At 30.8% G+C, this 13,684-nt stretch overlaps 5 protein-coding genes across 9 annotated transcripts; 4 read left to right on the forward strand and 1 right to left on the reverse strand.

Annotated features, from left to right (window-relative positions):
* The first annotated feature begins 317 nt into the window (after positions 1 to 317).
* Positions 318 to 4,963, forward strand: LOC103497790 (uncharacterized). Of its 5 annotated transcripts, none has more exons than XM_008460132.3 (13): positions 318 to 486; positions 589 to 734; positions 862 to 910; positions 1,565 to 1,711; positions 1,929 to 2,062; positions 3,377 to 3,446; positions 3,563 to 3,653; positions 3,790 to 3,859; positions 3,944 to 4,042; positions 4,137 to 4,236; positions 4,309 to 4,395; positions 4,489 to 4,568; positions 4,654 to 4,963. In XM_008460132.3, exons 1-13 carry the CDS (start codon positions 432 to 434, stop codon positions 4,810 to 4,812), a joined length of 1,287 nt encoding a protein of 428 aa, XP_008458354.2. In that variant the 5' UTR covers positions 318 to 431; the 3' UTR covers positions 4,813 to 4,963. The 5 variants fall into 5 exon arrangements, with proteins under 5 accessions (XP_008458354.2, XP_008458355.2, XP_050947856.1 ...); XM_008460133.3 differs by having other exon boundaries at positions 4,658 to 4,963; XM_051091899.1 differs by having other exon boundaries at positions 4,137 to 4,215.
* Positions 4,964 to 5,846: 883 nt separating this feature from the next.
* LOC103498015 (pectinesterase inhibitor-like) lies at positions 5,847 to 6,431 on the reverse strand. Its single transcript, XM_008460464.1, has one exon. It carries the CDS (start codon positions 6,429 to 6,431, stop codon positions 5,847 to 5,849), a length of 585 nt encoding a protein of 194 aa, XP_008458686.1.
* Positions 6,432 to 8,647: 2,216 nt separating this feature from the next.
* LOC103498014 (pectinesterase inhibitor-like) lies at positions 8,648 to 9,175 on the forward strand. The gene has a single exon (XM_008460463.2). It carries the CDS (start codon positions 8,648 to 8,650, stop codon positions 9,173 to 9,175), a length of 528 nt encoding a protein of 175 aa, XP_008458685.2.
* Positions 9,176 to 10,519: 1,344 nt separating this feature from the next.
* LOC103498013 (pectinesterase inhibitor-like) lies at positions 10,520 to 11,077 on the forward strand. The gene has a single exon (XM_008460462.2). The coding sequence runs from the start codon at positions 10,520 to 10,522 to the stop codon at positions 11,075 to 11,077; it is 558 nt and encodes a 185-aa protein (XP_008458684.2).
* Positions 11,078 to 12,929: 1,852 nt separating this feature from the next.
* Positions 12,930 to 13,442, forward strand: LOC103498012 (pectinesterase inhibitor). The gene has a single exon (XM_008460461.2). It carries the CDS (start codon positions 12,930 to 12,932, stop codon positions 13,440 to 13,442), a length of 513 nt encoding a protein of 170 aa, XP_008458683.2.
* The last annotated feature ends 242 nt before the right edge of the window (positions 13,443 to 13,684 follow it).

Raw genomic sequence — 13,684 nt, forward strand, 5'->3', positions numbered from 1 at the left:
CAATGCTCCACACTATCTTTTATGTGCACTACTCTACTTCCTTATCGATTACCTTCATTGATCGCCACACATCCTTTCGTTGGTTGTTTCTTCTCTCTTTTATCAATTAATTGTTTAGAAAAATATAGAATAATAAAGAATTATAAATCAAGATTTGAAGCTTTTGCTGTATTTATAAAATATATATCAAATATTGACAACACATCTACACAATAACATGTACGAAGTAGTTGCAATTTGACAAATAAAGTTGAAGTTGCATACCAAATAAATATCACAAACTAAATCTATTATCAGTTGGACTTGAACATTGTGATTTATGCGTCATCCAAAGAAAGGAAGAAAAAAAGATAAATAAATAAAGACATTCCCGATTTATCTCGAGACATCATTCTCTCCTCAACGGAAGAACGGGAAAAATCAAAATCAAAATGGCTTTGAGCTTGTCCTGTTGCCATGCCACTCTTCACCTTCAACAACATCAAGGTTTCACTTCCAGCTCCTGAGCATCGATTAATATCCCTTTTCACTTCCCTTTTCGCTTAATCTAATCTTCTTTTTTCTTCTTCTCTTCCCCCGTATTCTCAGTGGCTTCCAGGAACAACAGCAGCAAGAACCTCGACAATGTAAGAAGCCTCGTTAATCGAATTGGAATTGCTTCAGTTCAATCTTCTTCTCTTCAATCCCTTCAAAATGGCAACTGGGTTAAGCTTATTTGCGGTGCAAGTTTCGAGGTTTAAAAAATCCTTCAATTTCCTATCCCCCCATCCCCCCCCCCCCCCCCCCCCCACCCACCCACCAAAAAAAAAAAAAAAAAAAAAAGATTCTTTATATTGAATAAAATGTTTGTTTTCTTTGTAGGATGTGGTTGATATTAGGAATCTCTCTCTTGTCTACACTCTTGCTGGGGGTAAGAATTACCCCATTTGTATCTTAATGGAATTTGCTCTGTTTATTTTTTGTTCATGCACATTCAAAATGTTTGGTTCTTGTGCTTTCGATTTTATTCGTTTTAGTCCATGTTTTTTCAAAACGTCTATTGACATGTTTGGGAGTTATCCTGGGATGATTAAAATTGTTTTTGTCATTTTCAAAATTATTCGCATTCAAACCTCATTTAATGGTATGAAAAATGTGTTTAAGAGTGTAAAATTGAACACTAATTGATTTGAACCATTAAAATGTGTTTGAAGTGATTTTAAACTCCAAAAAAGGGGTTTTAACAATTTCAAAACTACTCCAAACATGCACTGTATTAATCCTACTTTTAGAAGGTGACCAACTTTGTTCCTATTTACAAAATTTTAACACCACATGCATACACAAAGAAATACTTTTAGTATAAATTTAAGCTTAGTGAATGAAGTAGCATGCCAACATTTTGATTGAAATAATCGAGATGGAAATGAGAATGAAAGGACCAACATGTTTACTTTTTGAAAGTAGAGGAATCTAAACAGATGTTTTGAAGGTATAGCAACCAAAATAAACGAAAATCAAAAGTGCAGGATCAAAATAACATCTAAGCCTTTATTGTTTTGTTGATTTTGCCGAGGACTTGCAGTTGATTGTATTGATTGTGCTGCTGATGCATCGGTTGTTAGTGCTGTAAATGAGGGAATTCAAGCGGCAAGAGGGATTATTGGTGTTCGCAGGCCTTGGGTGATGATTAGTGTCAATGATGACCAAGATCTTCACTTCCGAAAAGCTGGTAATTTCTTATAGCTTATTTCAAAGAGAATGTTGGGAGTAAAGGTTTCAAAATGGATTTGTGTTTTAAGTGGTTTTTTTTAATACAACAATTGTGGATGGATCGAACCCCAACCTCTAGGTAAGATTGTAAGAAGACCATGTCAACTGCCATTGAGCTAAGCTCATTTTGACAGATATGTTTTTTAGGTGTGATGAGTTAATTGTTTTGTTGCCAGAGTTTGATCCTGGGAATTGTCCAATTGACTGTTCAAGACCTTGCGAAATCGTTTGCCCTGCCAATGCAATCTCACTTCAAGAAGAAGCATTGAAAGAACTTTCACAAGTGGCTGGTGTATCTGGAATATTGAAGGTTACCTTTCTTGTCCTTTTTCTCTTTATTTTTCCCAGACTGGTTGGTCCTAAATACTACTTTCACCTCGTGTTTCTTTGTTTTCTTTTTATATTCTTTTCTCAAATATTTTCAAAATCCAATCTGAACTTTCAAAACTAAAAAAATAGTATGTCTATTGTTGCTTTTCTTGTCCCCTTTCTCTACTTTTTTTCAGCTGGTTTGTTATGTCTTGCTTGACAAGTAAGGCCCTGTTTGGTAACTATTTCGTGTCTTGTTTTTTAGTTTTATAGTTTTGGCTTGGTTTTTTAAATCATTGATAAAATGTTGATAACAAAGAAAGAAATTTTGGAGGTGGAAATAGTGTCTATATGCTTAATTTTCAAAAACAAAATTGTTATCAAACGACGCCTAGTTTTTGGTTTTTCATTTTTGAAAATTAGACTTACAAACACTATTTTCACCTATAGTTTTGTTCGTTATGTTATCTATTCGTTACCAACGTTTTCCAAAATTTAAACAAAACTTCAAAATTAAGAAAAGAAGCCTCCAATTGATAACCATTTGTTTTTTTGAAAATTGTGTTTGTTTTATCTGAATTTATTTACAACATTTTTTCAGTTTTTTGTAGGTAACATTTGAATTGTTTGTCAAATTCCAAAAAGAAAAACAAGCTTTTTAAAAACTCACGTTTTTCAGTTTTCAGAACTTTGCAAAATTTAGAAAATTATGTTAAAAGTGTATAACTATACAAAATAATATTTATAGATAGAAGTTTGCGTAAAATGAAAATTTTAATGGTTATCAAATGGAGTAGTAGCTTTTAAAAAGTTGTTTTTGATTTTGAAATTAATGTTTCAAACTTTCAAAGATACCATTATAAAGAAATGGTAAGAAAACTAACACCATATTCCTAGCCCAACTCCAAGCAGTATTCAATGGTGACTCTGGAGGTGGCTTCAATACTTCTATTGAGATATGTGAGGTAGGAGTGGGATGTTAGTGTATGTGTAAGGAGTGGAACTCTTGATACTCATTTATCTTAAAAACCTGATAGAACCTGAGTATACTGAACTATTAAAGATAACAAAAATATAAGACAAATTAAGTGTTCGAGGTACTTGAACTCTTCCAATCTTGAGAATAATCTCAAGCCTTAGTTCATTTCACCTGGAAAAAGACCTCCCTCCCTCATGCTCTGCTCACTCTATTTATAAACAACAACAAGTCTAACAAACTCTCTAACAAATAACTAATATATCCTTATAATATCTCAATTAACAAACCTATCAAAAACCTTATCAGCCTTGTGAATTTCTGCTGCCCTTTTTACAGGGTGGAGTAATCACGGAGCGTTGTTATGGTTGTGGCCGTTGCTCTCCAGTTTGCCCATATGATAAAATAAGTATGACTAGTCACAGATTTAGTTGTTGATTTGGTCGGAACTGGAAGAATGTAGGCTTCATTTTGAGCTTTTCTTGCTCTGCTGCTGATTTCGTTAGCTTGTTTGAATTGGTGCAGATCTAGTCACATATGTAAGGGATGCAGCTACCACTGTCAAACTTATTAAACGGGGCGATGTCGATGCTTTGGAGATTCACACCAATGGAAGGTATATATAAAACTCAGAATTTGCACTTGGAATGTTTAGAGAATATTTGGAGTATTTCTAAGCACTTTGAAAGTCAATTCAAGCATTCCCTTTATGTGACACTTGGGAAAATTGTAAACTGACCTCTTTCTTCTAGGCAAACCACTTATTTTCAAGAACTTTGGGATAAATTAGGGGACTCATCCAAATATCTAAGGCTAGTTGCAGTAAGTGTATTGATTTTCAGCCTTTTCTCTCTTTTAGAATTTGACACTTGCTTAATTTACTTTAACTTTTTATACATGATGCAGGTAAGCCTACCTAATATTGGCCGGGATTTAACAGTATCTACGATGAAAACGATGTTCTCGATCATGGAATCGCAACTTCATTGTTTGAACTTATGGCAGGTCTGCCTCTAACTCATGAAGCAAAATGAATTACTTCCACGTAAAACCTATATTTGTTTACACAATTATCCTTTCGTTAAACTGTTAAATGAAGTTAGATGGACGACCAATGAGTGGAGATATTGGACGAGGCGCCACAAGGGAAACAATTGCTTTCGCTGCTCAATTAGCTCGTACCAATGACCGTCCTCCTGGTTTGCATACATCCCATCCCAGGAAGCTTATATTCACGTCACTTCACTAACTAGCTTCTCGTTTCTTTGCAGGCTTCCTTCAACTGGCTGGTGGCACAAATTTTCACACTGTTGATGGTTTGAAGAAAGAGAGACTTTTTCAATCGACATCAACTATTGGTAAGTTTTACCTTTCAATGTATTTCATTCCCATCAATATACAGTCTAGCAAGGCAGGAATCTAGAATCAAATACTTCTTGTGCTACATCTAGAAAATTCGACAAACGAAGAGTTATCAAGTTCATTAAACGCATTGATTGGTGGTATTGCTTATGGGGGATATGCTCGAAAAGTAAGTTCATTAACATTTGCATATAAAGTTTAGATTTTCGAATCCAAAACTCATCTCTATAATCTATGTTAAATATGTTGTTTAGATAGTTGGAAGGGTCTTGAGTTCAATGCAAACACAAAATGGAGATGCCAATATTGAAGACTATCCAGACTCTCTGTTGGCTGCACTTGTGGAAGCCTTGACTTTGGTAGGAACTGTCAAATGTTATGATCCTTCTCATATCAGCTCAGCAACAAGTTAACTGATTTCATTTCAAACCGCATTTCCGATACTCTTGTTACTGTAGTTGTCAGCTTTTTGTCGACTACTTTGGCAAACTAAGTTCGAGAAATCCTAAGGTAGACTTAGACCACTGTAACAAACTTAATATATCAGTTTTCTTTCATAGAAAATCAATTAGCCGAAGCAACAACCACATAGCATACTTAGAATTTCAAGAGATTGTAAGAGCCAAAGTCTTGCGAACTCGGTTTTAAATTTGACGAGATTTTTTTTTGAAGAATACAACATTTTAAACACTAAACTAGTACAGATTATCATGTCAATCCAATATCAACAGCAGCTACCATTACCAAATAATTGAAGATTAAAAATTAAGATAATTGAACCGTTGTGATTTAGAGCGGATTTAACACATCTAAGGATAAATCAACTTTAGATTTAATAGATTAATTAATTTTTAAAATGGTATTAAAAAATTTATTAAAATTAATAAACTTTAGAATTTATTAAAACACAAAATCGAAATTAGGTTCGAGAATTATATATCTAATAGAGAACTTATAACTTAATTAGAAATGAATCGAGTAAGTTATGGGTAGAGGTGCAAAGAATAATTGGTTTGGTTTCATTTAAATGTTCTACGAGATTAAGTATTAGGCGATATAAACATGACTTCCATGGATAAGATATTAATTGAAAATCGTTATTTTGTTGTTTGTGTCTTAAATTTTTATGAACTCGATCCATGTTTATCTTGTTCACGTTTACTCAAAATAACATTGAAATCTTAGTTTATTAGATGTAAGATTATAATATTCAATTTCACTAATAATTCAAATATAATTTTAAATTATAAAACTCAGAAGACATAAATTTTTTAAAAAATTAAATGACAAAAAAATATAATACAACTGTGAATTTAAACCACAGTTTCATAGTTATTAACACACATTATCTAAAAAATAATTGAAAAAATCATAGCTAGAAAAAATATACAAAGATAAAACACCAAAAAGTAAAAAAATAAAAGAATATTCAAAACCTATATTTCAATCAGTAATCTTCGGTGAGAATATTGGACACAGAAACAGCAATGTCACAAATATCACCAATATTTTTCGCCTTCTCCGGCAGCTTCGACGGCTCCGGCGGTCGTTTTTTAAACATATCTACACATCCATCCGCGTCGACCACGGCGGCGCCAGTAGCATGACTAAGCGGAATATACTCACCTTTAGCCAATGCCGCTATAGCTTCTTCTAAACCCTTCGTCATTGAATCAAACCGTCGCGAGCACTCGGAATATCGTTGTTTGAGCAATGGATCGGTGGCGTCGTTTGCAAGCCGCTGAGCGTGTTGGAGGCCTTCGACTGTGGTGGTATGGGCAAGGGTAAGGGAATAATTAGCGACTTTGAGAAGCGCGGCGTCGGATTTGCCGACGGGTTTCAACACGGTTTTACACAAAGTAGAGTTTCTTGTTTTGGGACAAATTGTTGATGTGATAACATTCGGAGAGCCTGTATCGGCATGTAGAAGAACTACACTAAAGAAAAATAAACCAAAGAGGAAGATTAAGATTGAACTAACAACTCCAAGGTTTGAATTGAAACTTGAATTGGGATTTAGATTACTCCCCATTTAGATTGGATTCTTTTTGTGGGCTTCGTTTTCAATTTTGAAATCTAATAAATGGGCTGTTGAAATGTATGTGTGTGTGAGTGTGTGTGTGTTTATGTATGAATGAAAATTTGGAGGATTTTTGTTTTTGTTTTATATATTTGTTTGGATTGGAAGTAGGAAAGGAAATTAATGGAGGGAGATCATGGGAGAAGTTGGAGAAGTGGTTTTTTAGGAGAAAGTTTGACCTTCTAATGTGAGTTGTGAAGTGGGTTTTATTTGTTATTTGTTTCTTAATTCTTTTCTATATCTTCCAAAAAAAAAAAAAAAAATACTTTTGTTTTTTTAAATTATTATAAAGGGTAAAAACGGTTGAAAATATTTATAAAATATATTAAAATTTCAAATTCTATCCATAATAGATACTAATAGTACATCTACAGCGTCTATCAAATTTATGTTCTTTATTTATTGTTTTTAATTTGTCTTATAGCTAGCTAGTATCAAATAATTGTGTTTATTAGTGATAAGTGTAACATTTTACTATATTTAATTCAAAATATTTTAAGTAATTTTGTCATTTATAATAACTAGTAAAAGACACGTGCATGACACGTATAATGTGTAGCTTTATATTATAGTAAATATTGCATGTATATGTTTAGGTTGTGTTAAATTTAAAGGTATAAAATTTAAAATCTAATAAAATTAGATGAATTAAATTAAAATATAATAGTTTAAATGTAAGACTTGTATACATCAAAAAAGGATTTCTTTATAAACAATTTTTTTTTTTTTTGTAAAATTGGAAGGTAGTTTATTGTCACCTATGAGCTTGATCCAAAATTTTGTTATCTTCATTGAAATTTCTCTAGATAGTGTAACATATAAAGTTGTCCATGAGAAAACACATTTTTCAAGAAGATATACTCCAACATTAGGAATTGTTTGTCCTTTGTGCTTTGTTAATTGTCATTGCAAAATATAAATGAGTTGGGAATTGTTTTTTCTTGAACTTGAATGAATATCCATTGTCATTTGGTGGGCTTAACGGTATTCGTGGAAGAAAAACTTGTTTTTTTCCATGATCACTCATTGTTATTTCAGCATGTATAATATTTTTGCTAAAGGATCCACATATCAATCTTGTCCCATTACACAATCCATTGGATGAATCCAAATTTCTCAACAACGTTGGTAGAAAAAAACAAGAAATCTTTTATATAGTAGAAAAAAATGTTACAAAAACTTTTCAACTTTCGAGTTTTTAAATTTGTATTGTTAATTAAAATTAATAAGATATTTAATTTGTAACTAATTTCTAAAATATAAATGAAAAATCATTTGCATTCCAACTCTTCACATCTTATATATTTTAGTTTCATTAACCTTAAGTATAATTAATTCAAAAAGTAGTGGAAGAGGGTGTGTATTTTATAATTATATATATTACAAAAAAAATAAAATTAAAAATGAATATTTTACCATAAAACCAAAGAGTCATTTGGAATATAAAACTAAACTCAAGGGTATAATGGAGACAAAAAAGTCTCTCCACATTGAGGCTTTTATATATACTATAGATAATTAACCTTTATCAATTATAAAAAATGACAAATAAAAATAACAAATTTAACAAAATATTTACAAAACATACTAAAATTTTAGATTCAATCAATGATAGATATCGATAGACAGTAACTTTTAGTTTATTTTACTATATTAAAAACTAAAGAAATTATTTTAAATAAAAAAAATTACTAAAATTATTTATAAATATAACAAAAATTGTATGTTACGATTATTAGTAATAGACCGTGATAGACTATTTTTTATGTGATGAATAGTCTAACGTTAATATTTTTCAACGAAATTTTACTACATTCATTGATATTTAATTAGTTAATTTTCGTATACTTGAGAACGATAAAACAAACAAAAATGGATTGCAATTGTTAATACAAGTACAAATACAACTCACATCAAAAGGTTAAAATCCACTTAATACTGTTTTTGCAATTTGTTTATCCTCCAAAATCTCTTCTAATAGTAACTTCTCCATTTCCTCCGTAGATTATACCTTTATACTCGGAGACAAAAACAAATCATTTCTCTAAATTTCATCTATATATAAATATGTCTATGCAATAGTGAAAAGGGAAAAAAATCTATCATTATTATTATCTTTTAAGAAAATGATCAATTCCAATTTGAATCTTGGAGTCTATAGCTCTATTATGGTTTTTCTATTTGGTCTTCTTTTGTCTAATGTTTATGCCATCCCTTTGAATGCTAATACGATACCATCGAACGGCGATACCTTAGTATCGAATATCTGTCCACAAACTAGTAATCCATCGTTTTGTGCCAGTATATTGGAATCTGCAAACAGCATAGACTTGAAAGCTTTGATCGCTTATGGCCTAAACCTTGCTCATACAAATGCAGGAAAATCTATGACTCTAGCCAAAGCACTAGCAGTATTGACAACCAATCCTCAGCTTAAGAAACAATATTTGTCTTGCTTTGAGAACTATGATGAAGCCATGTGTGACATTGAAAAAGCTAAAAGTGATTTGGCCTTTAATGACTATAATGGTGTTAATCTTGCGATTTCTGATGCAATGATGATAGCCGATGACTGTCATGATAACTTCGAACAATCGTTGAAAGACATGTCATTGCTTCCAAATAATACAAGGACTTTGAAAGACATTTATAGCATTATTTTAGTTATATCTAGTATTCTACCTAGGAATATATAATGAGAGAAACATAACTCATGTAAGCTCTTATTAACATTGTAATGTCATGTTTTTTAAAATTACAATATTCATCTTTTATTATTGGCTAGAAAATGTTAATGAATCTTCTCTCATTATTCATCAAATTCATGCACGAGAAATAGATAGTTTTTTTTTTTAATAATGTAAAAAATGATAGAGATTTATTGAACGAAAAATTTATAAAAAAAAAAATTACTTCATTCTCCAAAGCATTTCCACATTGATTATTTTGGAATGTGGAGGCTCCTTCATATACAATCAATGAGTTTTGGGCCCTATGGACACATACAATCAATGAGTTTGGGCCTTTAGGACACATACAATCAACGAGAAATATATATACTTTTACTAAAATTTCTTTTAATTTTCTAAAACGTTTTTTTAGAATTGTGAAACGTTATACCATTAAGATTTAACGTTGATAACGTTTACTTAATTAATTTGTGACCGTTCATGTAATTAAGTGAATAACGTTTACTTAATTAATTTGACCGTTTTCTGATTGTTGGTCGATCCTCTACTACTATATATATGCCTCGGTTTTCATCTCTAAACACACACAAAAAAAAAAAGATCATCTACTAATCTAGTTTTTGTTTTGCAGTTTTTGTTCCTATATCAATCTGTTTTGTTGCCATACAGTTGCTGACCTGTTTTTCTTAACTACTGTTTACCGGATCTTGGACGAGTTTTGTGTTGAAGACCGAAGTGCAACAACAAGATTTACTTTTTGAAGTGGTTATTAATGTTTTAATTTAAAGATTACTTGAGGCTAAGCATTGTACGTGGTGGGTGATACTGGGAATAGTGCTTTGAGAAAAAAATGATTTAGGTACAATTGATATCGTAAAATTGATATTTAAACATTTTAAAGTAATTTCTTTCCAATATTTAAAAATGATTTTGAATTATTATGTTGGGTTGCAAAACTGATTTTAAAATTACCAAATTATTAAGAGGGGTGTTTTATGTTTGATCAAATTATTTTAAAGTTATTACTATAAATGTAATTTAATTAATATATTTTTAATATTAGGGCTAAATTTTTTTTATAAAATTGTGATAATATTTTTGTTTCAAAATTATAATAGCATAGGAAAAATGTTGGAGGTGATTCCCACTCAATCACCAATATCATCCGATAAAGTCTCCCATCCAAATGAAAAATTCTGTCTCCTCCATTGATATCCTTTAAATTCGGAGAGAAAAAGGGAAAAAAGAAAACATTTCTCTAAATTTCTTCTATATATTGAAATGATCAATATCAACAGTGGAAAATAAAAAGAAAACGAAGGAAAAAAAAAGATATATATATATAAAAGAATGACCAATTCCAGTTTCGATCTTCGAATCTTTGGCTCTGTTGCCATTCTTGTTTTTGTTTGTTCTTTTCTTTTCTCCAATGTTGTTTCTTCTCGAGCTAACACAATAACACCATCAAACGATGTAGCATCGAGCATATGTCCGAAAACTAGAAATCCATCTTTTTGCGTAGACGTGTTGAAATCTGCAGGCAGCACAGACCTAAAAGTGTTAGCCACTTACACCCTCAACCTTACAAATACAAATGCAGAAAAATCTCTAAATTTAGCCAAGTCGCTTGCAGCAACGACGACCAATCCTCAGCTTAAGAATCAATATTTGTCTTGCTATGAGAGCTACGAGGAAGTCATGGGTGACATTGAAATTGCTAAAAGCAATTTGGCTTCTGGTGATTTCAATGGTGTTAACATTGCAACTTCGGGCATCATGACAGCGGTCGATGATTGTCAAGATAGCTTCAAACAACCACCGAAAGATACATCAATGCTTCTAAAGAATGGGAAGACTTTAAATGATGTATGTAGCATTATTTTAGTTATATCCAATCTTCTTCCATAGGCTCCATTTAATGAAAGGTATTTATAAGTATGTGTTGTACATTTATTGCAATTTGGCATGATCTTTACTACCAATTTTTTTTAAAGATTGGATACAATTTATGGATATACGAAAGTTTGTAAAACCATTAATATTTGAAAGTTAAATAATGTAACGCTCCAAAAATTTGGGATGATTTTTAGTTTTAATTATCTTAAGTGTAATTATTGAAAATTTTGGGTGTTTGGGAGTTGTGTTTTAATTTGATGTATTTGAGGAAACTTGATTAATTATATTTTAGTTGTGTAATTAATTAAGTTTTGAGGATAATATAATTATTTTATTTGGATAATGAAATTGGTAAAAATATTTGTTTGAAGATAAAAGGTGAATTGGTTGAGGAGAGAGAAAATTGGTTTATTTGGTTAAAGATAATGGTGATATTTTATTTAGGAGAAAAAAGGTTGATGTAATTGGTTGATTTTGAATTTAAAATGGAGATTTGATGGATTTAAATGAAGAAAGAGAACAAGTGGTTTTATTTGAAGTAAATTAGGGAAAAGATATATATATATATATATATATATATAAAATAATGTGATAAAAGAAAATGTGGGTCTACGCATTAAAGTCGTGGACCCCGTCTACGCCTTCCAAACAAAGTCGTGTAACAAAATCGCTCTATTTTTGTCAATAGTTTGCCTTCTACCATATTTTTTACAATATTTTTAAAAAATACATTATTAAAAATAAATCTCCGATCAATTTAATTTGAGACTAATGAGTTGAGTTCAATGTTTTGGGTTTAGGCAACTAGCCCAACTAACTGAAGGAATAATCAAGTTGATCTCTGATGGCACCCTACAATCTATTCATGCATTCTATCACAAGAACACACACGAACAAAATTCTACAATTTAGAATTTTTAAATTTCATTCATCTTAATTCTTATTTTAAATGTGGAAATTACAACCATATTTATACTAATTAAAATCTTAAATGAAATGTCACAATATTTAATTTTATGACCTTTGAGTTGTTCAAATAACTTTTCAACTTCCAAATATTGCATCTCTTCAACTTCTTCATTTGATTCAATTCTAATTTCTTGGTTTGTATCGTATTATGTACTTTGTTGTATATGTATATTGTTAACCGTCAACAAAAGTTACATTTTTTAAGGCTATAATATTTCTTCACTTAGATTGTGTATTTCTATTGACCAGGTAAATTTTCACTTAGAAATTCTTCATGGAAAATTTATTTTTGGATTTGGTGCTTAGACAATAATAGTTGTTTTCTTTTTTCTTATGTTTCATTATTTTAAAAAACACTGTCATCTAAATTTCATTCCTTAAATAAAATCCAAAAAGTTCTTGAATAGTTAGACTCAATTAGAACACTTTTTCTCTATAGAAGACGATAAATTACCATTTTACTACTTTATAATTAACTTGACGGGTATACTTACATTTTACACCAAGTTTTTGGCATCATACATGGTGAAAAAAAATTCAAATTTTAACATTCTAGCTGTTTCTTTTTAAAATAATAATAATAATAATAATAATAATAATAATAATAATAATAAATAAATAAATAAATAAATAAAACACATCTTAGTTGTAATTATGTCAAAAAAAAATTGACAACTGTGATTATTCATGAATTGATTTTGGTTATTTTTTTAAGATAAAAACAACAAATAGAAAAAAACAAACAATAGACTAAAATAGGCTTTAATTATGTAATTACAACTACCTTTTCTCCTCGGTAAGAAAAAAAAGACCATTTCTCTAAATTTCGTCTATATATATGTATTGATCAAATGACCCATAGGACACAATATTGAGTAAGAACAAAGAAATTAAAATGGTCAATAACTCTTGTCTCATTATTGTCTCTCTCATTGGAGTTCTTTTGTTCACTATCAATGTGGCATCATCTACTGATGTCGTTTCAACCATCTGTCCAAAAACCTCAAATCCACCATTTTGTTTGAGTGTGTTGAAATCTGCAGGCACTACAGATTTAAAAGGCTTGGCTGTATACACCTTAAACTTCGCCCATACAAATGCTCGCAAATCTTTGACCCTAGCCAACTCACTAGCAAAAACCACCCCCAATCCTCAACTTAAGCAACGATATTCGTCTTGTACTGAGAGCTATGATGAAGCTATTGGTGATATTGAAAATGCCCAAAAGGACTTGGCACTTGGTGACTTTAACGGTGTCAATATTGTAACTTCTGGTGCTATGACAGGGATTGATGACTGTCAAGATAAGTTGGCGCAACCACCAAAGGATACGTCGTTGCTTTTGAACAATGGCAAGACTCTAAATGATATATGCAACATTATTTTGGTTATATCCAATCTTCTTTGAGGGCTATGTACTTTTGAGATTTATGTACTCCCTACATTTAATACTTTTAAATTTTAATCTATAATTTCATAAGGTTTTCCTAATCAATCTTTTCTAATAACTTATACTGTTTTCCTTAAATAAAGTCCTACGACAGAATCTAGAAAATTTAGGAGTCCAATTTCCTATAATTCTTGAGGTGGGGGATCATATCTTTGGGAGTTCAAGATTTGATCCCAATCTTTGGAAATTGATTTTGGTTA

The sequence above is a fragment of the Cucumis melo genome, chromosome 11 (assembly GCF_025177605.1).
Source record: "Cucumis melo cultivar AY chromosome 11, USDA_Cmelo_AY_1.0, whole genome shotgun sequence".
Classification (NCBI taxonomy): Eukaryota; Viridiplantae; Streptophyta; class Magnoliopsida; order Cucurbitales; family Cucurbitaceae; genus Cucumis; species Cucumis melo.

Bases quoted from the DNA above. Each gene is read 5' to 3' on its own strand.
- LOC103497790 (XM_008460132.3), top strand. From the start codon at position 432: ATGGCTTTGAGCTTGTCCTGTTGCCATGCCACTCTTCACCTTCAACAA. The intron at 735-861 runs GTTTAAAAAATC...TTTTCTTTGTAG, and splicing joins TTTGCGGTGCAAGTTTCGAG to GATGTGGTTGATATTAGGAA. The intron at 1,712-1,928 runs GTAATTTCTTAT...TTTTGTTGCCAG, and splicing joins TCTTCACTTCCGAAAAGCTG to AGTTTGATCCTGGGAATTGT.
- LOC103498015 (XM_008460464.1), bottom strand. From the start codon at position 6,431: ATGGGGAGTAATCTAAATCCCAATTCAAGTTTCAATTCAAACCTTGGA.
- LOC103498014 (XM_008460463.2), top strand. From the start codon at position 8,648: ATGGTTTTTCTATTTGGTCTTCTTTTGTCTAATGTTTATGCCATCCCT.
- LOC103498013 (XM_008460462.2), top strand. From the start codon at position 10,520: ATGACCAATTCCAGTTTCGATCTTCGAATCTTTGGCTCTGTTGCCATT.
- LOC103498012 (XM_008460461.2), top strand. From the start codon at position 12,930: ATGGTCAATAACTCTTGTCTCATTATTGTCTCTCTCATTGGAGTTCTT.